The sequence below is a fragment of the Pithys albifrons genome, chromosome 4 (assembly GCF_047495875.1).
Source record: "Pithys albifrons albifrons isolate INPA30051 chromosome 4, PitAlb_v1, whole genome shotgun sequence".
NCBI lineage: Eukaryota > Metazoa > Chordata > Aves > Passeriformes > Thamnophilidae > Pithys > Pithys albifrons.
In genome coordinates this window covers 35322339-35345030 of record NC_092461.1, presented here as the reverse complement: position 1 = coordinate 35345030, position 22692 = coordinate 35322339, and the positions used below count along the sequence as shown (strand labels likewise).

Genomic DNA, 22692 nt, shown 5'->3' with positions numbered 1-22692 from the left:
AAGGGCTGCCATTTCAGAATTGCTAAGTAGTAACGATTTATCATATAACACCCAATAAACTGAGGAATGCATATTGCACAAACATTTACCTTTACACCAACTTTGCTACAGAAAAAAGGTAACAAGCCTTATATGGTAGAAATGTACCTTGTTGGATAAGGGCTTCAGCTGCAGGCTCCCCAGACCCTGCATTTACATACTCTTCGTTAGGATGCTTCCTGTTGTAATGCCTCTTCAGGGAACCAGATATATTGCAGGAATAGTGGCAATGTGCACATCGGAAGGGCTATGAGCAAAAAGGAAAATGTTAGACTATTTCCTTACTTCTTTGAGATACAGATCTAAGCTGCAGTGTTTTGATCCCAAGAAACCATGCTCCTTCCTGGTTTAGGCATCTCCCAAGGAGACCTTCCAAAATTCAATATAATGGAAGTTGTAACCAAATGTTACCTAAAATCCGGTCATTTTTATTATGTGCAAGACACCAAATATTTTCAACGTTATAAGATTATTACCCACTTTTTGTAATTCGGTAAAACTCTGTTTTTGTAAGTAGAAGAACACAAGTCTGACGATATGGAGACTTTCTGCTACAAGAAAATTACTCAGCTGCCATGAGCAATGGTTTGAAAAAGGGGGAGGAACACAGCTAAAATAATTGAAGGTACACTATGACTGTACAGCCAACCGAATTTAACAGGTAACTGTACCTGGCAGGGTTAATCCTTTTACTTTTCCTTTTCTTTCCTTCTTTCTCCAAACTTGTTCCCAACTGCCTCCCTTTCACTGACACTTGCATTCCCTCTGACCACTTGGCAAGTTAGTTTTGGGAACTAAATTAAGTAATTTTTAAGAACATATGTCTCCCTCCAACTGACAGGGAGAGGCATTTCTAAAGTAAAAAGGAAAGAAAAAAAAAGCATTTGTGACTGAAGTTAACCTTTGAGAATACCTTCCTGACTGAGATATATCACAGTTATAGGAAGCTTGACACAACCATCAGAGTCCTGGAAAAGGACCAAAGTCCTTAAGGAAAAGTCAGGTACATCAGAATGGGATGGAAAATGTTTCATGCACAGCAAGCAGGGCCACCTAGTCAGCAGAAAATGCTTGGTATAGAAATGTTTGCAGAGGATGAATTTAAAGTGGGGAAATGTCTTCAGTCAGGGTCCACTGCCCAGAACACTCCCTCCAAAGTTTGTTGCTCATAACCTTCCTTCAGGCTCCAAACAGCAAAAACAAGAAAGAAATGTGATGTTTGGACTCCCTGAGCTCTATACATCAGAGGATACTGTAACATTTAGCTATTCAGTTTTTCAGAGAAGGGTACTCTGCTTTTCTATTGCTTAAACTGTTGTTTTCTCAAGAAAATAATCCAGACAGACTGCTGTGTTCTTGTACCAGTCCCACATTCTTGCAAGTCATGTTTGTTACTTGCTATTGGACAGCAGAAGTGCAAACTCATGAGCTGGGAAATAGTAAATTAAAGGATCATTTGGTCATATAAGTAGTGACATTTCTTTGAGTCTGATAAGTATGCAAACATCTGTCCTAGAATGAGGCAACATGTCACTAACAAACAGGTTTTTAATTCCTTTAAATAAATACTCCTGATTGACTTAATTCAGTGGTTTGCAGTTCTCTTGACAATACCTTGAATTTCTACACTCATGTGCAGGCTGATCGCAATGTCAGAACCAGAAATACTTCAAGAACTTCACGGTGTGTACATTCATCACTTTATCCATCCAAAAAGGAAAATTACATATTTTTATTTACAAAAAAATCCTTTTAAAAAGATAAGTCCAGAGCAAAACCACATACTTCAGAAAGAAAAATTATTTGTGCAAAATGTATCATCTCTTTAGATGACTTGTTTCATTTTCTTATATATCTTGTCTTCCAAAATTTAAACCATTATTGAAAAGACTGCTTTGCTTTCTGTTTTACGGTGCTTACAAAGAATGGCAGCAGTGTACTTTTTATAGAAGCAAAATGATCTGTTAGATAATGAAAGATGTTGCATGTCAAAATAGTATGATGTTTTCAATAAGAAATATGCTTATTGCCAAGATAAAGCATTACATTAAAGTGCGTATTTTCATAAATATAAAATACTGGCTTCTTCTGGAAAATAAACTAATATAATTTCTATTTACTGAATATAATATTTCACAATTCATTACATCAAGACTTACCACACTGAGAACCAATGTAAAATCTAGAAATAAAACCCTACTACAGTTTATTAAAATAAACAATATCTCTAATCCAAATACTTCATAGAAACATTAACAATCTTCAAAACTCTTTCCAAAACATGTTTCGGATAAATGAGGTGTTTTAAAGTCAATTCTCTTCAATTTTCTTCAAGCACTGGCAAACTTTCAGAGAAAAATAAAGTAAGAAATGAGCAGTGATGTATGGGATTTGCTTTTCTACCTCACTAGGACATTTTAAGGTATGCATTAGATTTGTTCTCACAAGGACTGACAATCAAAAAAACCCAATAATGTTTGGTTTATATTGCACCATACAGTTATTTTTGGCATATAAAGATACTAATTACAAATTGTCCATAAACAAAATAATCCTAACTCAAAAGTCTGAATATAAAGTCAAAATTTCCAAAATATTAAAATGTTTATAAACCATAATGTCATCAAACAGGAAAACACCAGTTTTAAAACTGTTGTCAAAAGTTTCATACATTTCTTTATGACTTTAAGCATGATTTAAATAAGTAAGATTTATGTTTCCTTACCTTGAAAGAGACATGCTGTTCCATGTGGCGTAGGAGCTGTGGTTTTTGGGCAGCTGTGTAGTCACACACTGTGCACTTAAACTGCTTTCCTGAAATGGGAATAGAAAATGGAATAATTTTTTCCTATTTAAGTTCAAAAAATTACTTATTCTGTTTCCTCATAAAGATGAATTCCAAAATGCTAAATGTGAACAATGAAAAATACAAGAAGTCTGGCACTTACTCCACAAAATTTTAGTTAAATATTGCTAAGATTAAAGTAAGGAAGGAAAAAGGCTCAAGTGTCATCTTTAAATTAAAAGCATTATATAATCTAGATTCTCCTGGGATAGTCACTTGGGAAAGAAGAAAGAGAATTGTTATAGTGCAGTCTACATGGAAGAAGAAAAATCCATTATTTACAACTGCAGGCACAGCTACTTTGCTATATGTAAAGCACATTTGAAAATCCTTAAAACACAGATGTTTGATCATGTTCACATGGTTTCAGCTACTTCTGTCCCAAGCACTGATTTGTTATGATTCAGATACATTTTCCCTTCAAAGGACTCTCTCTCACAAATCTTTTTTCCCCCTTATATTTTAAACAAACACAATTTCCTTCCTTTTCTTCTCTGCATTTCATAGTCCCTTTCTTCATATTTTACCTTTATGATTCTATCAGTCCTGCTACCTCCAGCCAAATTACAAGGTGTATTAATTACAGAAGGACTTAATTCCTGAATTAAACACCCATGTCTGGCAAACTGTATTTGTGTGATGTGGAATAAGAATATGCTAAAAACCAGTCCAAAAACAAGAGGCAAAATGAAGGATGGAGAGGTAAAATATGGAATATTTTCTGTATTATTATAAAGAGATTAGTTTCTTTAGATTCTGGATCTTGGTGAAAAAGTTACAAGCATTTGATATTAAGTGTGAAAGTTTCTATAAAACACAGCTAAAAAGACCCTTAAGACAATTCCTAGTATCTAAATAAAATAATGAAAACTGATTTGTTTATTTATTCTGGTTTATTTTATTGCAAACAGTAACAACCCTGGACTACAGAATTGTTTTCTATCATGTCATTCTTGAGAAATGTGTCTTCTGGAGAAGAATAAATCAGACAGAAAACTGCTTTATATTCCACTGGTTAAATTGACCTTGCAAGGCTGGTATTTGAACAAAAATTGCCTTGATTCGTAAGTCAGGAAGACAAGACTCATAAACACTGAAACATCTTTCAAATTCATTTATTTCTGAAATAACTGAAGAACGTGAGACATGTGTTGATAAGACCTTTTGCAGTGCTGTCACTACAGACAGGGACACTGGGTGAAGAGAAATTGTCAGCACTCAAGAGGCTGAAAGTCCCCTGATAAACTGTGCACCACATTCCTGGTGACAAGGGTTCTCTTGTTTTTCATTAGTGTTTGAAATGCATGAAGAGTTTACTCGGGTGGATTTAGTGAGAAAAATTACTTAAGACTCCACAGACAGTGAGATTCAGCTTCCACTGGAGCCAATAGCAAAATGCATCTTCCAAAGTTACAGGGAATTTCCTGAAACCATTTTGGAAGTGTGAAAAGCACTTGGATTTATTTGCACCAATTAAAAAGGGAGATGCACCAAAACTGAAGATTATCATAGAATGGTCTCGGTTGAAAAGGACCTTAAAGATCATCTCATTACAAACCCCCTGCCACAGGCTGGACACTTTTCACTACAGGTCACCTCAGTTATTGCAGAACATAAGGAGTCTGAAGGCAAATAGAAAAGGCTCCTTGGTAATCCCACTGCCTCTGAGTCAGGGTTTCATCCTAACCTAGAGGTAATTTATAAGAGAACATCATTCCTTGCATGCAACAAAACATTTAAAACTAATTTCGCACCTTTAAACCACATCCAGACACAGTGAGCTCCTGCTCCAACTCGACAGTGCCAAATTTCACAGCTGCCTCAGCTGAATTGCAACAATTTCTTATACACATATACATTTTATTCAAGAAATGGAACTAACAGATGAAAGCAAATTCAACATATATTGCTGAATTTCACTACTTGAACATGCCAGATGGTGAAAACAAAACAGAAATGTTTTGAAATTAAATCCCATGCACTGATGATTTTTTTTTACAGCACTATTTTTTTTTCTTTATATTCTGATCGTGCTTGGAATTTCCTTTTCATTCAACTACAACAACCTGACTCTTCACAGCCAGGAATCAGCTGAGGACTGCATTTGCTAACTAAAATCTTGATCCTTGCATATGAAGTTTAGATGTTATGTGTCATACCTGCTTGTTACTGACCAAGTTATTTCAAAATATAGGCAAGTACTTTTTGAATAACGAGGTTATTAATATGGTAATTCTGCAGTAACTTTGCTAAGAAAACAATAACTATATGCTTTGTGTAATATGTATTTGTGGATGCAAAAGGGATCATCTCTTTCACTTCTACACACATTTGTAAAGCACAAGTTAGTATCTCTGATACAGAAACCTCACAAACATTCTAAATATATAACACTTTCTTGGAAAGGACAGTGTTAATGAGCATGTAGTTTAAAAAAATAATTTAAATTAAATGGTCAATAAAGAGTAGAATGAGTTTTCACACAGTTCAGTAACAAAGATCAAGCTAAGTCATAATGAAGGTCTATACAACTTATCCTGCTAAATCATTTACTTCAGTTTGATAATCACAGAAGAATAAGGTATTGTTCTATATTTTAATAAAATATTATTTTTTTCTGGATGTGCATCTCACTTTTTTTCTGTTACCATCCCAGAAATATTAAAATTACTGTAGAGAACACATGCCCAGGCTTGTCACTGGCTGATTAGACATGGGGGAGAGGCCTTGAGTCTTTTGGGTTGCTGGATTTGGCAACAGAATCCTAACAACAATCTCTCAGAAGGAGTAGTAAGAGACTTAACCACAAAACTATTTGCATTTTACAATTTATATTCAGATAACAATCCTCTGCAATAAAATGAAGGGACATAAAGCCACCACGAAATTTCAGAAAAAAAACAAGTATTTCAGAGACATCTGTCTTTTCACAGAAATTAATTTTGCGAAGTTTTGAATTATTTCCCAAATGGTGTCTCCCAGGAATAAACAAAACTTGTAAATCACACTTGATGTTCAACTGAAAAACATTTGTTAACAAGGCCCTGTAGTACAGCCAGTATTCAATGTCCTAAAATGAACTCAAGATTTAATAAACATGCACCTACCATCAGCAGTATGAAGGAGTTTATGGCTCTTCAAAGTGCCTTTTGATTTGAACTTTTTCCCACACATATCACAAAGGTGTGTTTTCTCAGTGCTGTGACGATTCATATGGGCTTTCAAGTTACTCTTGCTGCGTGTGGCGTACTCACAGAGAGAACACTTGAAGGGTTTCACACCTAAATATGAAAGAATAGACCATGAAACAACCAGGTTGTACCTTTTGATGAGAGGGTGCACATCTGCTTGAAAGAAATTTCAGATCATGTGAGCAACATGGACACCAAGGCCAACATTTTAAAATTTGGACAAATACATTTAACAAATTTCATCTATAGCTTCTGTGTAAATGATACCAAGCTCTTGACAACATCACTTAACTTGCAAGAGAAAGGAGTCCTTTTAGAATCAAATATTGCCCTACTGAAGCCAGGTACTAAGTTTAGCCAAGCAAATACTAATACTTGGGCCTTGCTGTGTATATCCTTCATTTAGAACTAGAATCCAGACAGTTTAAATTGATGCCTAGCTGGTGTATTTATCTCCTTCTAAAAGTCTTCAGATAACCATAATTCTCTGTTTACTACAATAAATAATAAAGAAAGCTGTTTTAAAGAGGATTGTTTCATTAGGTACTAAATATGTTAGCAGAATTTTAATGTGTCAAGCTGTGTTTTATTGTTGTTTAATATCAGATTTGCTAATGTCTCACACAGTAGTATCCCTAATGGAAGTATATCTTATCAGAAATGCCTTGACAAGATGCAAGCACTTACAATTTCACTTCTCCCAAACTGTCCAAAGCCCATAGAGAGACACCCAGTATATAATTTAACAGAAGGTCTATAAGAACAAAGTAAATCCTTCAAAGAAAAGTTGAATAAATCTGAACTGGCAGAGTAGTTCAAGAGTTTCATGAGGTTCTGGCAGTTTTACATTGATATAAGTGACCTTAAAATAGATTTACAAGCATGAGGAATAATAGTCTGCTTTAAGCAGACTTGATTGCAGATTTTGATTTGAAAATAAATTTCTATTCACCTCTTTCTCCTGATAGTCAGATGAGATGAGTTCCAAGCTTTCTGGTCAGAATAAAAATCCCTCTGTCTATGGAATATACAAGGAATTGCTCTAACCTATATTCTGTATTACCCAGACTTAATGGAGTAGGCCATTGGAGAGGACCCTGCTATGGTATACAGACAGGTAAACTCACAGTTAAAGCACTGAACAAATATGCTGAACAGACGCTTTAAGATCCCTTAAAGATTTGTAGCATGTAGATTTTTAATAATATAGCTGTATAGTTTCTAACACTTTAGAATAGCAGTTAACAGTTACTAAACCCCCTACTCATACTTTATATCAAATTCTCAAAATTCTTGAAATTTTGTTTAATGTTCTTTTCAAACAAAAAGATTTTAGCAAGGTCATCTTGTTTGGGTCACACACATAGAAGGGCATAAAAAAATATTATTGTAGTCAAAGCAGATAGGCCCAGAAACCTCGGAGAAGCTCCAAAGAAGGCATGTGATGTGAGGGTGATGATGGTAAGGAAGTAGGCAGATCTTGAGACCTCTGACTCTATGCCACAGAGGCATGCCAAGGGGCAGACCATAGGGAGGGTCTAGAGCTGAATAATTCTCAGGTTGGATGTATCCGTTAGATATGATAATTAATTAGTGTTATAAATTTGTAAGAGCCTTATACTGCATTGTGCACTTATGTATTCAGTGTACCTTAAAGTGCTTTAATTAAAGATCTGCTCTCTATTTTATCTATAATAATAGTCTGGAAAGTTCTTTCGTTCCATTTTAGGCATCAGAAACTATATAGGAACAAATATCCTGGAATCAAGATACCAGTCTGAGACTAACAAATCCCATTATCCCCTTTATGCAGAGGGATGGCTAAAGAATCCAAAAGCACAGGCAATCTGTTCCATTGATTATTAACTTGACTGAGGACCAATAAAGTGGTCTTCAACCTATTACAAAAATACACAGATTGGGTAGACACTAGATTTTACTGGGCAGAGATTTTTAACCAACATGTTGCCATATTACTGGAATTTTTCCCTAAGAAGTCATAGATATGATGAGCATTATCTTATGGGGTTTTGAGCATTATCTGTGTCAACAGCTGCCATGCACTGCATGATTTAATTAAAATACTCCAAGAATTTACAGGTATACATCAAAGCAACTGGATTTCAATTGTTTCACTAATAGATTTCCAGACCATGTATTTTTAGGCAAACATGAAAGGAGTAGGAGTGAATCATAAGAAGTTAGAGAAAATTACTTATTTTAAGAGACTGAGCATGTTTTTAATTCACTCCTCCTTACTCACACAGAATACTTTATAGATGTTTGTGAATGAGTTTTGAAAAAAAATGCATCAGAACCTTGTTCATTTTACAAAACATTTAAGCTGTCTATTCATGTTATGACCATGCAGTTTCATATGGGATCCAGAACTCATTAAACTAATTAATTAACCTTTAATGTAGCTTAAAGAAGTCTGAATCCTTTTTTTACATCAGCAGACTCATTATATGCCCAAATGCTTAAAACCAGTTTTACCTTCATGAGCCCAAATATGACGTTGAAGGTCTGATCCATTCTTCATAAAATAAAAATCACAGTATGGACATTTCACAGCTCGTTTTCCAATAAGTCCTTTCAGCTGAACTCTTCTGCCAAGAACCTCAGAAATAGTAGTCATTGAAACCTCTGAAGGAAATGCAAAAGGAATTAAGAACCACAAGTACATGAGGGAATTTGATCTGTAAGTAATATTGAAGAGCTAGATCCTGACTCACTCTCAAGCTTTTTAAAAACTTTGTTTCCCTTACTGTCACTCAAAACTGACTTGAGCAAAGAGCACAAGGACCTTTTCTCCTTCAGGCCTCCTAAGATGCTCTGTCCTTTCTCTTCTGATCTGCGAACTCACTGTCCTCACTGCCTGTTTAAAAAAAAAATAACATTTTAAATATTTTTTAAAATGTGGTTGTGCCACTGGCTTAGAAATCCTTTTCTGACTATGAGTCTTCCCCATAAGCTTTTTTGGTGCTTTTTATTTCAGTATTTTCAAAAGCTTTATTCAAGATTTCATACCAGATTTCCAGATGTATGGTATCGGAAGACAATTGACTTCAGCCACAGCTATACTGATCAGAATGCTGATAATCAGACACTTTAAAGAAAAAAACAGACTTGTGGTATAAATGTGATTGGAAGGGACCTCTAAGGTCACCTGCTCCAAGCAGGGTCAATTTTAGAGTTCCAACTTCAATGTTACATCATGTTGCTCGAGGTAATATCCAGTCCTGTTCTAAACATATCCAAGGATGCAGATTCTACAGCCTCTTTTGGCCCATTCCAGTGTTTAAGCACCTTTACAATCAAAATTATTTTCCTAATTCTAATCAGAATCTCCCTGCTTCAACTCACATCCCTTCACTATACAGCTTCAAGAAGATTCTAGCTGTCTTCTTTTTAATTAGACTGCTGAATACAGCAATTAAGATTCCTCTCCTGGCCTTTGCTTATTCAAGCTAAACACAACTCTTAAGTTTTTCCTTCATATGATCTAATGTTTTGGTTGTCACAGTGAAAAAGCTCAAAATAATGAAGTTTAAATTAAAATGTCCCAAACACATAATGAAAACATTGCCAAACGGTTTAAAAAAATAATCAATTGCTAAATGCATGTCAGATGAATGAAATGCTATCTCCTGACTTAAAGTACAGCACTCATGCAATCTAAACATTAAGACATGAAAACTGGTGCTCCAAATCTTATAAACTTGGAAGTTACAGTCCAAACTATGACTTTTACCAAAAATGAACTCTAATACGTAGCCTCCTGATGATCAGCCTCAGAATGTAATCAAAAGTCCTGCCTGAACTCATATGCCCAACAAGGAAAACAACCTCAAAAGGTAACTATAAAGGCCCAGGCACTGAGCAGAGATAAGCTGTAAAGTACTCAAAAAAGAAAAACACACACACATATCTGAAGCCTCATCTGCCTTCCATGGCTTAGATCCTTCATTCATGACTGCAGGCTAGGATGTCTGCTCATTGGGGATCTGTGAAGGCTGGTGCCTCTCATGTCTCAGAACTATTAAGAAATACCATATTAAATCAGACAGTGGATAAAAGGTAGATAATTCTGAGAGCTGGGACCACAATCCAAGACTTTTCCTTCACTGCTGAGTACTCAAATCATTGGGCAATAAAGTGCTTGTCTCTTTGGTTTCCAATACAGCTCTGCCAAAGTCTACAGAGAATTTTGTCTCACTGCCTTCATGGGACCAAATTTCAACTCCTCTACAAATGCAGAAGAGGAAGGAGTGCTGTTTGATTTCATACATTCTGTTTGATGAAACAGAAGAGACAAGGGAGGGATCATGCTGAATGATACTAAGGAAAGAGAGAGGAGTTCTAGAAACAGCATTTTAATGATAAATATGAAAGGGTTTCAGTTTAAATTAATTTTTGATATGTCGTTTTAAAATTCAATTAATTTGAACAGTACCCATTTTTTCCTTTCATCCTTACACTTTTTCATTTACATTTTTGAAATCAATTGCACTCATTCCACTGCAGTATTTAGTAGCTTATACCATCAGATCCCTCACATTTATTTGGCTTGTAATTAAGTATGTTGCACAAATAAAGGATTTCCTTCTGATTACAAGGAGAGAACGCACAGGAAAAAAGATTTGTGCATTAATTCTCCTCCATATATTAAAACAGGGTTGTTGCATAACTACTGCATAGGCATATCTTAGATGTAGTATTTATTCAGTACCATGGAGATGTATCTAATAAATCTGGTATTTTGCCTTTAAGCTTTATTTGCCTATGATACATGAATGAAAAATGAGGACACAAAATAATAAGCTGTGCAGATTTTCTTTTTTCACTTTACATCTATTATAACACAGAGTTTAAAAGAACTTGCTTGGATCAAAAAATACACTACATTTTTAGAGGGAATTAGATACCAACTGAATTTGTTCAAAGTATTTAAATGCATGAGTTTAGTATTTCAGGACTCCAGAGTTAACTGGTATATCTGGACCTCAGACACAGCATACAGAGAATTCAGCAGAAAATGGAGCAGTGCAGGCTAATGGCAACCTGTAAGGCACAGTACATAATGTCCTGCTAGTTCGCACATCCTATTATTTAGGGAGGTCTCGTACGTTCCCTGGCTGAGGCAGTACAAAGGCTTTATAGGCACAGCTCTTGAGATTCTATTTCTATGCTTACTGGTGATATACCTCCTGACTACAATATTGCTCAGAAGCCTTTTCTCATCTCAGTTTGCTGCATCAGACATGTCCACTGACGCATGACACGCCCTCCAACTACACGGCTGTGGAGTGGTCTGCAAATAAAGAGGTTTAGCAACTCAAGAGCTGAAGTGGGAGTTAGTCTGAAATTAAAGTGAAGGAAACTGTTTAAAACACGGGTCTAGCACTATCTAGTGGCAATATGAAGGTAAGAAACTACTGCTTTATCTATTATGTTGTACTTTTGGCAAAGACAAGAAAACGTACATTGTTTTAATAGGATTTTTCCTTCCCCAAATTCAGTTTGAGCATGGCCAGTATTTGCTTTTTTAATATCAAATTATGTCAGCTGATAAGTAGCACTGTAGATGAGTTAATTAAAGTGTGTTGACCCATGAAGTCACCTCCGCTTCCTCTGCAGTAGCAGTGGGTCTATCTATCCAAAATAACACAGATACTGAGAAGGAAATTAAGATCCATCAGTATGGGTCTGCCAAGTTCACAGCAGTCAGATTTAAATCAGTCCTTGCACCAGCACTTTGGCATTGAACTCTCAAGATCTGAGAAAGGACTGTTTACTCGGGTACAGCACATTGACTTACCCCATTCATGTTATGTTGTGGTTGCACTGATAAATCAAGCACTGGAATGCCAGGTATAAACAGAGTTTGGATGGGCTGCAGTGGTTAGCTGGATCCAGCCAGACTTGACAGCTCCAGCTTAATGTTGGCCATTACTACAACCCAGCTGGTTTTAGCAGGGGCACTGACGGAGACTTACCTGGCCCTGGAGGCACAGCCCAGCCCCACAGGACCTGAGCACAGAGTCAGCTCTGCATTCACATCAGTCACCTACAGACAAATAATGTGCACTAAATGCATTGCTGTCAGTTCAAGTGAGGCCAATGGGAACTTTATGTCTCCTGGGTTGTAACAGGATGTCTATATGCCTGATTCCAAACTTCTCAAAGCATAATATGAATTCAGCTAGGTCTTCTTTTGGAAATGAGTTCTTTGCCCGATGAAGTGAGATTTCTCAGCACAATTCACATATTCCACAATGCACACACTCGAACAGTAACATTTTTCACTCTAAATTCTAACATCTGCAAACTCAACACAATTTTTACTTTAAACCAGTTAAATTAGACATACACTCTTCTCCTTCTTAGGCATATAATCACATTACACTGCTGGCTGTAAACTTTTATCCATTTGTTTCACTAAACTGAGAAATTTTCCTTGATTTTTTTCTTACCAGGGTGATTTGTCTTGATGTGAGATTTGATAAGTCGATCTTCAGAAAACGACTTCTCACAGACAGGACAGGAATAACTCTTTTTATCCTTAAGTAAGAAATAAAGAGATTGCATTATCAGTCCACTGGCAAAATCACTATAGTCATTATTCAGTAATACAGGGTTTTCAATAAAGTTATAATTGAAGGTTCAGTTTTTAAGGAAAAAATGAAGGTATTTATAGTGAAATAAGTGAAGAAGAAATACTAAAGTACTCTAAGCATCATTAATCCTCATGAATGAAGGGCTCCAAGTTAGAGCAGATGAGAATATGCACAATTAATGTAAGCATTATCCTCTGACTGACTCTGTAGAGAATCAAGAGTGTCAAGATCAAGTCATGTAACAGAAGAAAACGTATTTGATAAAAGCAGCAATATTCAGGGGTATTTCTTTTCTTTTTACACAAGTCCACCCTTCTGAAACATAAGGATTAGATCTTATTATTCTGAAAACATCCACCAGTATGTGGATTTATAAAATGGCCTGAAATTGAGCAGCAGAGTTAACAATGACACATGCCATTACTTACTCAGTGTCTACATTTCTAACTGCTTTATAAATATTCAGCATTTATGTGTTATCAATAATGTCCTTTTCTACTATTTAGATTTTAAAACTTAGAGACTACTCTGGATTTTCGCAGTGTCACTGATGTACTAACAGGTTTAACACCATCAATCAAGTTCAACTGGACAGTTTTGACTCAATTTCTTCCTAAAAGCAATTTTAGTCTAATTTTAATTATCACGTTTTTGCAAATGCAACTAATTCCACATAAAAATGTAGGACTTCTCTTCATTAACTGGTAAATTATCCAATTTAAAACAAACCTTGCCACATCTTATATAAATTGAAGAGGTAAATTTTTGCAGAAGCACCTTCTGAGAAGACAGACTGGATGCTCAATGAAATGAATGGATCATCCAGCCACCTCTGCACTTTGGGGATTAACATAAAACTGGATTATCAAAACCACAGATGGAGGGAAGCCTAGTTAGTCCTGACAGCTGAGCAGAGAACCAGGGAACATATTATCTGGTGGGAGAGGTATACTTACCAAACTACCAGAGGTCTCTGAAAAAGTGAGCTGAAGCTACAGACCAGATATTTCACAACTTATTTGAGGAGGACAGAAATACCTCTTGAAGAGTGTGGAAGGAGATCACTGATCAAAAAGAGACAGATCCTTCTGTTATGAAAGTGAAATTTGGAGCTAACAGGAGAATAAGGGTTCTGGACTCTACCTGTTTCTGACCTTTGACCAAAGAGCATCTCAATATAGAGAGGAAAAATGCACAAGGAGGTCATTATTGTTAAATGCTGCAGCTACACAGCTATAAATGGCCATGTCTCTTCAAAGAAAAGCAAAATTGATGGGTTTCTATGGCAGACAGGTTTTGAAATATGTATGTATGTACGGCCAAACTTCACGAACAAAGATTTGGGAAGGGCCCTCCCCAAGTGGGGGTGTGCCCTTCGAGCCTGCGCGTGGATTTTTTAGGTGAGGCACAGCATGTGCAGAACTGGCCCCACTGTTTAAGTCCTGAGGTCCATTTGCCACAGCCGAGCAAGCTTGGACAGTGACAGTGAAATCCTTAGGACTGTCTACAGCACCCGGTACTAACCAGGGCTGACCCTGCTGAGCATCCGAGATCTGACGGAATATACACAGCAGACATTTTCACTCACTATCATGTATCCCTAAGAAATCCTATGTTGAAGTACATACAAGTCAAAACCAGAAGTAACCCTTAGAACTCATGGGCTAAAATAGGAAGAAATACTTCCACGACAGTAGGATGTAGGATATAGGATATGGAGCTCTCACTGCCATTAATATGGCAACAGCATTCACAAGGAGAATTGTGCCTGAGCTGTCAGATCATTTGCTTCTGTGAGAAACCCACACCACAGATGGGGGAAAGCAGCTACTAAAGCATTACCACCCTGAGGAAAGTACTTAGCTGTGCTGGAGTTGGGGCTGTCACTATTTGGAGCCCTGAGAACCTCAGGGAAAAAAAAAAGGAATATCATAGAACACTAGCTAGTTTTTGGAAGAAGAGATTCAAGGAGCCTACAATGCTGACAAAACCTTGAAGAAGGGCTGCTCATTTGCAGAATTAGGGTCTCTCAAATGATATAACCTACATCTGCTACCAATGATTCCAGATTTCTAAATGAACACATTACTCCAATGAAGATTGGTAAATCACTCCTAATGAAACTCTGTAACAATGTCTGCACTTTTTCAAAGATGGAACTGCATAATCATATTCATGATTTGGCACATCTTAAGAAAAAAACATAAGCTCTGTATCATTTAGGAGCTCTTGAAGGGACAGGTGAAATTTCTTGACAGATCTGTCTGCTCCTCAAAATTACTATATAACTAGTTACAAATTCTTAATAAATAAAGATAAAAAATCAGTATACTTTTAATGTACAGTTGGGTGTTGCTGGTCTTTGATACTCACTGTATAAAATGTTTCTTAGTGTGACCAGAACATTGAGTCAAATACACCTTGCTGTTTCAAAAAGTTACACAAGAAAAAAAAATTCAACACTTCATTACATACACACATTACTTTAAGATGCTGTAATTGCAACAACTTTGCATTCTTGCTAATACTCTTGGAGAAGGTAAGGCTATAAGCTTATTCCTTAGAGGAAAATTCAAAATAATCGGTAAATGCAACAAGAGCTACAGAGCAACACGCCAGGATAGGCACCGAGAACACATCTTTCCACATGATGATGGTAACAAAATTTTTCAATAATTAAACAATCCAAACAGCTTCTTTCAAGCAGTTAGAAAGGTATCTATACCAAGTTCTGCAGAAATGATCTTCAAAAGGGGTACTTTTTGTAGTGTAAGAATGTGCCCATGAGCACCAAGACCCTTCAGAGTGTATCTGTCAAGCTCCAGTCTCTCTCAGAGAGAGCACCCCGCTGAAACCAAACCTTTCACTGCTGCTTATCCAGGCCACTGCCACTGACTACTGGAGCTTATGCTATTAGTTTTCAATGTTTAAGTGCACTTCTGTCACTGCCCTGAGAGCTCATGACAGTCCTTCAGTGTAATCCCATCACTCTCAAAACACTCTTAAGAAACCCTCTGCTACAAATGAAGCATTTCAGACCACCCAGGCCACAACGCAGAGCCCTAGAGAAGGTCTCCCCCAGCACAGATGTAGCTCTTCAGAGTGCCCTGGTCATAGGTAATAACAGAAGCACTTTGGAGGGCTGAGGCTGATTTTCTGGTGATACCTTAATCACATTCTCAGCATGCAACTTTTCCTCTGCTAAGAATAAACGCTACCTACCCTTTGCCTTATCGGAGTGCCTGCCTTTGAAATGCCTTTGAAGACTTTTTTGAAGGGCACAAACAGAAGCAAAGTATGGAGAGTGCTGGATCTACCTTTGTTACAGACCAACCGCATAGTCCAATCAGCTATTTAAATTTCAAAGCTACTTACACATTTTCCAAGATTCGCTTAATACCCCTATTAACCAATTTGAGAAAATAAAATAATCAAAAAAGGTAGGTTTTTGACTGAAAGTACTATTCATATTCTACAAATCAGAAATATAATAATGTTGGTAAATATTTGCAAAGCTAGTAAAAAAAAATAGTCTAATGACATCACAAATTTTCTTGTTTAAGCTGTTTTATTATAAAACAAGGCCACTTACATAAGAATCACAATGTGTTTCACTTTATGTAAATGAATTAAAATTGTGCCAAGAAATCAGATATATTGCATTACTGATTTAGAGCACTATCAAGGGAATTTTATTCCTCTAAGGCATGTGTTTCAAGGTAATTTGAGGGGTAGGTGTGCTAGCACACAGTCACAAAAGGAAAACTTAAAAGCCTCTGTATATGTAGGGGGCTGGGAGCGCTCAGCCTGGAGTAAAGGAGGCTCAGGGGAAACCTTATCACTCTCTTCAACCACCTGAAAGGAGGTTGTAGCCAGGTGGGGGTCAGTCAAGCAATAGGACAAGAGGAAACGGTCTCTCCAATTGTGCCAGAGGAGGTTTAGATTGGATATGAGGAAAACTTTCTTCCCTGAAAGGGTGGTCAAGCATTGAAACAGGTTGCTCAGGGATGTGGTTGAGTCACCATTCCTGAAGTGTTCAGAAATCTTGTGGATGTGGCACCTGGGGACATGGCTTAGTGGTGAACAGGGTGGTGCTGGGTTAATGGTTGGACTTGATGATCTTAAGAGGTCTGTTACAACCTAAACAATTCTATGATTTAAACCAACAGATCATTACAAAATTTATTTAATTAATCAAATAGTACTAAATATGTGTAGCACAGCGAAACACCATAAAGAGGATTAGCTTTTCTCTTGCTCTCATCAGTAGGGAGACATTCTGATAACACAAATATCTTCTCTTATAAACACACACGGAATAATATGACCATATACTACATGATCTGATCTATAAGGCAATTCTGCCACTTACTTCAAAAGAGACTGTGTGAAGCCCTGATTGTTTTGTTATCAGTTTCATTATAGTGTAAAATTAAAACCATGTCCCTAATAAACAGCCCAAATTAGACAATTACGTTACAGAAATCAACAATACACTCCCTTCTTTTCAGCAGCAGTGACATGATTTCATGAGCAGGAAATAATACAAAGCTCTACTAAACACTGGTACTCCCAGAGCACTTCCAGGAAAAGTTCTCACAACTCAATTAACACAACATTTGATTGTATAATTTTGTAGAGGAAGAGAGAGCCAAAGCCTGCACCCGCATCTCTCAGATCAACAGACATTTAATTTCTAATATGTGTGGGAGCAGACTTGGGCCCCTGAGTTACACTTCAAGGAGTAAAGACATCCAGAAATCTTCACCACAGTTGTCATGATGTTCAAATAAAAAAAGTCAGAAAAGATTCCTCAATTAAGCTGATGTCCTATCGAAATACAACTTAGCTAAAAGGATCTGATGCACCCAGGCGGTGCCTAAACATATGTGTGAAGGAGGCTACAGAAAAATGTGCAAATGCTTAGATAGACTTTCATGAAGTCTGACAAGCAGCAGAAGTAACAGCTCACAAAATGACAAGCACCTGCACGCAGTACTTGAGAGTATTTTCATGAAATATCCACTAGTAAAAACGAATGCTTAGCTGACATTCAATATGGAAGTGAGGACCAAGAGGGAAAGCCATTTTCCAACTGAGCGCCTGATCATTAGAGCATAGATGTTTTTGTTATTTTCTTCCCTTTCCAGGACCTTGCACTCTTGACTGCATAGTGGCATTGCTCCAGAGGCAAAGGTAACACAGCCAGACCAGTGACAGTCTAAAAATTAATGCTCCTCAGGAAGGGGAAATAAGCAATCAGAGCTTAGGTATCTCACTTCCTACAGATACAAAAGGTCAGCAGCATAATAGAATTTCTAAGCATCCTTCCAAAGACAAGAATCATTGGCATCCCAAAATTTGTGTGAAAGCAGAAGTCGGCACCTAATAACAAGCAATGGTTCTGGGTCTGAACTCCAGTTTGACAGAGGTGCTTATCTTGCAGTATCAACTACATATAGAGATTTAAAATATTTTCGGAGACAGAGCTTTCTGATGTTTATCTGCTCAGCACAGGGAGTATTGTAAAACTCACTGGAGGTTGTAAACAAACTCTGGTACCTCCATGAGCACTGTTTGGTCCCACACCTGATCCCTAATGGTCCCACAAGCTCATCCATAACTGAAAATTGTTCAAGCAATTTTCAACTGCCCAGCCCTTTCCTAGGTGCCATGACATGCAAGAGATTGGCACATTTCATGGTCTGAATTTCTGAACAGTTCAACAAATGCCAATAAATGTCAAAAACCACTACACAAGCCTTAGCGGTACAAGATGGGTAATGAAAATCAGAGCATATATGCAAAGTTTTGGTTTTGGATCAAGCAGAGCCTCAGTTTCCAGGCCTCAAAAGTAAAAATTTTCCTTGTAACAACAGTGTGTAGCAAGTACAGAGGCAAGAGGCAGCACATTCACACTTCCCATCATCTGCCTGGAAATAAACAATCCCAAATTCAGTGCAAGACTTGGTTGATGCACAGAGAGCAAGACAGGTGGTTTTAGAGTGAGTGACATGGATGAAGGGATAGCTACTTTTCAATACTCATCATTCATCCTCTTCATCAAATAATGCAGGGATCCACCTGAAATGCAGTCAGCAACAATGCAACAAAGGACACACATCCACACAAGGAACTGAAATGCTGGTCCCTTAAGTCTCCAGGGAAGTTTAAATTTTAATATTTATTAATAAATGATTTTGCAAACTAAAATTAGGATTAAATGAGATTTCCACATTTAACTCTGCACAGTTTGTTAACATGCTGTAATTTGAAATAAGAGGTCCTGTTCAGTGTGATATATATGAAGTAAATATACCAAGCAGTGGGCACAAAGGCCAATATGACAAGGGCCAAATTTAGCTACTGAGTACATTTTAATATATGAATTTTTCAAACCATTTCAATAAATATATTTGGCAGTAAGATCAGTAAGCATGTTTCTGGAAGATCTTGCTGTCATACTGGTTTTAATTATGAAATGCATTTTCTCAGTTCTATTTAGTATCATGAAAATGTTTCTCCTGGTGGGAGCTGGTGGACATTCATCACACTTGAGAAACAGGTACTTACATAAGGATATAGGAGAGCTAATTGTAGGCTCTTTTTTCTTATGTATTCTTAGACACCATTTACGCAGATTTCTGTTGTCAGATAGGTATCATAAGCATAATAAATTCAAAAACAATAAAGAGGAGTATCTATAGTGAGTTTTCTGCACCCTTCAAATTCAGACTGTGTTTAAAATAGCTATAGAAGTGAAGGACGCAAGGGGGAAAAACGTTCCTTTTTATGTCACCTATTCTGGTTGTGTTTTTAAAGCTCTCCTGAAGTAACTGCTTAAGAAGAGTAGGAGATGAAGTGTTCTGTTCCGTTGCAAATATCTTGAAAGTCACTTCAGCTGTTGAAAATACTGGCTAAGAGCCTACCTGCTGACTGCAGAGGAGGACCTGAAACCACCAGGCACAGCATGTAAACACCTTTTTTAAGAAGCTACACAGAAATTGTCCACATAGGCAGAAAAACTAACATGAATCCTGAATTCAAGCACCACATTCTTAGTAAAAGGAAGTGTAACAACAATATTTATCACACTGCTTTGAATTGTGATGCTGCTTTCTCACACAATTCTAGAATATTCTGAGTTGGAAAGGACCCACAAGGATCACCAATTCCAACTCAAGTGAATGGCCTGTAGGAAATTGTCACGTGTGGTGCATTGTATCATGGATGCACAAGATTTATTTACAAGAAAATGCCAACAAAAACCATAATGCTGTGTACGGAATGAAGAAAGGCCCATCTGTGTGAATATTTCCTTGTCCTTAAAGGACAGAAGACTGAGTGTTGTAATTAACTGGCATTTTCCTTCTGTTGAAATAAGAACAGAATTAAGTTCAAGAGAAGGGTAAATTGCCTTTTGGAAGTACTTTCCTGCACCAGGAATTCAAACTTCAAAGTGCAAGGATGCAGTTCACAACAGTTTTCTGATATTATCAGTCAAGAAAGTTTAAGTACAAATAGTATGCTTGTCAAACATTTTTTGAAATCCTAAACAGTACTTTATTCCATACCAGTACCTTCACATACAACGCTATGAGGTAATTTGTGCCACCTAAGCACTCCTGCTGGCCTTCAGGAAAGACTCCAGTCAAAAGTGGACTAAATTCCTTATGTTGGGAGAGCAGGCATCTGCGAAACACCCTTTTCTAGACATCAGTTTGGAACAGGAAGGAACTTATCTGTGTTCCTACACTGTGAGTGTGTGCACATTCCAATCTATGGGGGTACTCACAAGTCTAGATTGTCCCAGACCAATTAGATCTTGCACGCAGACAGGATCCTGCCAGGTGGTAGGAAAAGAGGTCCGTGGTGTGCAGACCTGTTCTGACAAAAGCTTAACTCATTTGGCCACTCATGCAAAACAATAAAAGCGCAGGAAGAAGCTTGGCAATACTGATGTAAGAAAATAATTGGTTTTCTTAATCTTCCAAGAAAAGTGCGTGAATAATTTCACTCCGAAAACCCCACCTTAGCTAATGGGGAAGAATAAAAATCTTATTTCTTAGGTTTAAAATAGTTCTTATTCTGAATACCATAACGTATTTTTTAAAATATATTTTTGAAAACAATGCAAGTAGGGTTCATGTAGAAAACATTTTTCCTCAAAAGACCATTCATGTTGGATCAGAGCAAGATCACCAAGCAGTGTGTTGCACAAGGGCCTCCAGTCAGGCATGCAGCCCCTCAGATGGTCTCAAAGAATACATATAATAGGGCATGTGGAAGCAGCAGACCAGACCCATTTTTAGTACATGGCTTTCAGAGCTAGAAGGCTTTCTAAACAAGACAGGAGCCTTTAAAATGTGATTTTACCACAGCCATCTATTTATGAAGGAAGAGAATTCAGCTCCACAGAAGGAAGTAAAGCAATAACAGTACCAGACCTTATTTTACTCTCTCAAAACCCAAAGAATATGACAATACTGGGAAAACCTAAGGGAGACAATGGATACAGATACACTCTATTGGAAACAACTAAGGACCAAATATCTACTTGCTGTAACTCATGTATTCCCAGAAGTATGCAGAGTGCACATAGGTAAGAACCCTCAGCCGCATCTTCAAATATTGCCACACAATTCCAAACCCTGTGATGATGACACTGAATTTAGAAAACAAGCCATTCTGTTCATTACTTACCAGATCTGTGTGAACTTTAAGGTGTGCCTGGAGCTTGTATTTATCTGGGGTAGAGTAGTCACACTGTTCTGTGGGACATTTCAGCAAAATATTACTGTGTTTCTGAATGACATGACGCTTAAGGCAGTTTTTGGTGATGGAGGAGTAATTGCACTGGGAACAGTAATATAAATGTTCTCGAGTATGAGTACGAACATGCATGTCATAATGTACTTGGTACCAAAACAACTTGCCTGAAAATAAAATGAGACATGAAGAAAGCAATTTTTAAACAACTGTTAGTGAAAATTAGAAGAAATACAAAATTTTCTTTCAAGGTAAAACACCGTTTGAATGCTGTCCCTTTTGTCTTTAATGAAAACTTGTCTAAAGACCCTTCACTACTGAAAAAATAGTTACAAAACCCACTTTTGTCTAAAAAGGTTGTGTTATATGTCCCAAAACAATCTAACAAGGGCAACTTTAATATGCACAATGGTTTTTTCCTAAAGAAAAAAGTCCTTTACATCTGGTCTCCTACACAAAAAATCCAAATGCACCTGCACACTAAAAAAGACTGTCAAAATACTTTTTTTAACTTCCTTTCATGTTACTCCTGCCTACAAGCCTTTCTGACACCATAGCACCAAAAAGTGCAGAGCAATTCATCTAAGGTAAAGCAGTGTTATGGTGTTTCAAAAACTTATTTTTTTATATTTTAATTCCTCTTCCTTTTCAAGAATTAGGACTGCAACACAAACCCCATATTGTTTCCTTTCCAGTTAAGTAAACACAAACATTTTTCAGCCAGAATAAAAGCAAATGGTGCATTATTCCCACTTTCATCAATTAAAAACCCCCTACAATTACAATCAGAATAGTCTTGATATGACAATATGTAATAAAGATTTTCACCTTGAAGAACCTGGTTCAGAACAAGTCATAAAAATATGCAAGTATATGTGTACCTATTCCACAGAATGTATGTTACCACAGATCCTCCTATACTATATGAAAAACATTCTGTATTTTACACTAAGCTGATAATGAAGCTTAAGCATTAAAGCATGGACTGACTAATGCTGATTGCATGCCTAAATCTGCTGTGTTTGGCCCCAGTGAAAGTATGACTTGGGGAGAGGCAGATGGACAGAAATAATCTAATTCTACATTTGACATCAGCAGAAAATTGAACTTTGCAAATCACTCCTTCGCTATATTATATTCCACTAATGGGTTTTTTGAGGAGATTTAACTAATTTTACACTATTTACATAGCAAAAAATAAATATCACTGGACCTCAGAATCCATATT

General features: G+C 36.9%; 1 protein-coding gene across 3 annotated transcripts in view; it reads right to left on the bottom strand.

The window, feature by feature from the left end:
* Nucleotides 1-22692, bottom strand: part of ZFAT (zinc finger and AT-hook domain containing) — a 134523-nt gene that overhangs the window by 24973 nt on the left and 86858 nt on the right. For all 3 annotated transcript variants that reach the window (XM_071553800.1, XM_071553799.1, XM_071553801.1), the window contains 6 exons: nt 21399-21631; nt 12552-12639; nt 8572-8721; nt 5992-6165; nt 2765-2853; nt 148-286 (listed from right to left, as the gene is read on the bottom strand). In XM_071553800.1, the coding sequence (XP_071409901.1) occupies nt 148-286; nt 2765-2853; nt 5992-6165; nt 8572-8721; nt 12552-12639; nt 21399-21631 (873 nt within the window). The remainder of the gene's footprint in view (nt 1-147; nt 287-2764; nt 2854-5991; nt 6166-8571; nt 8722-12551; nt 12640-21398; nt 21632-22692) is intronic.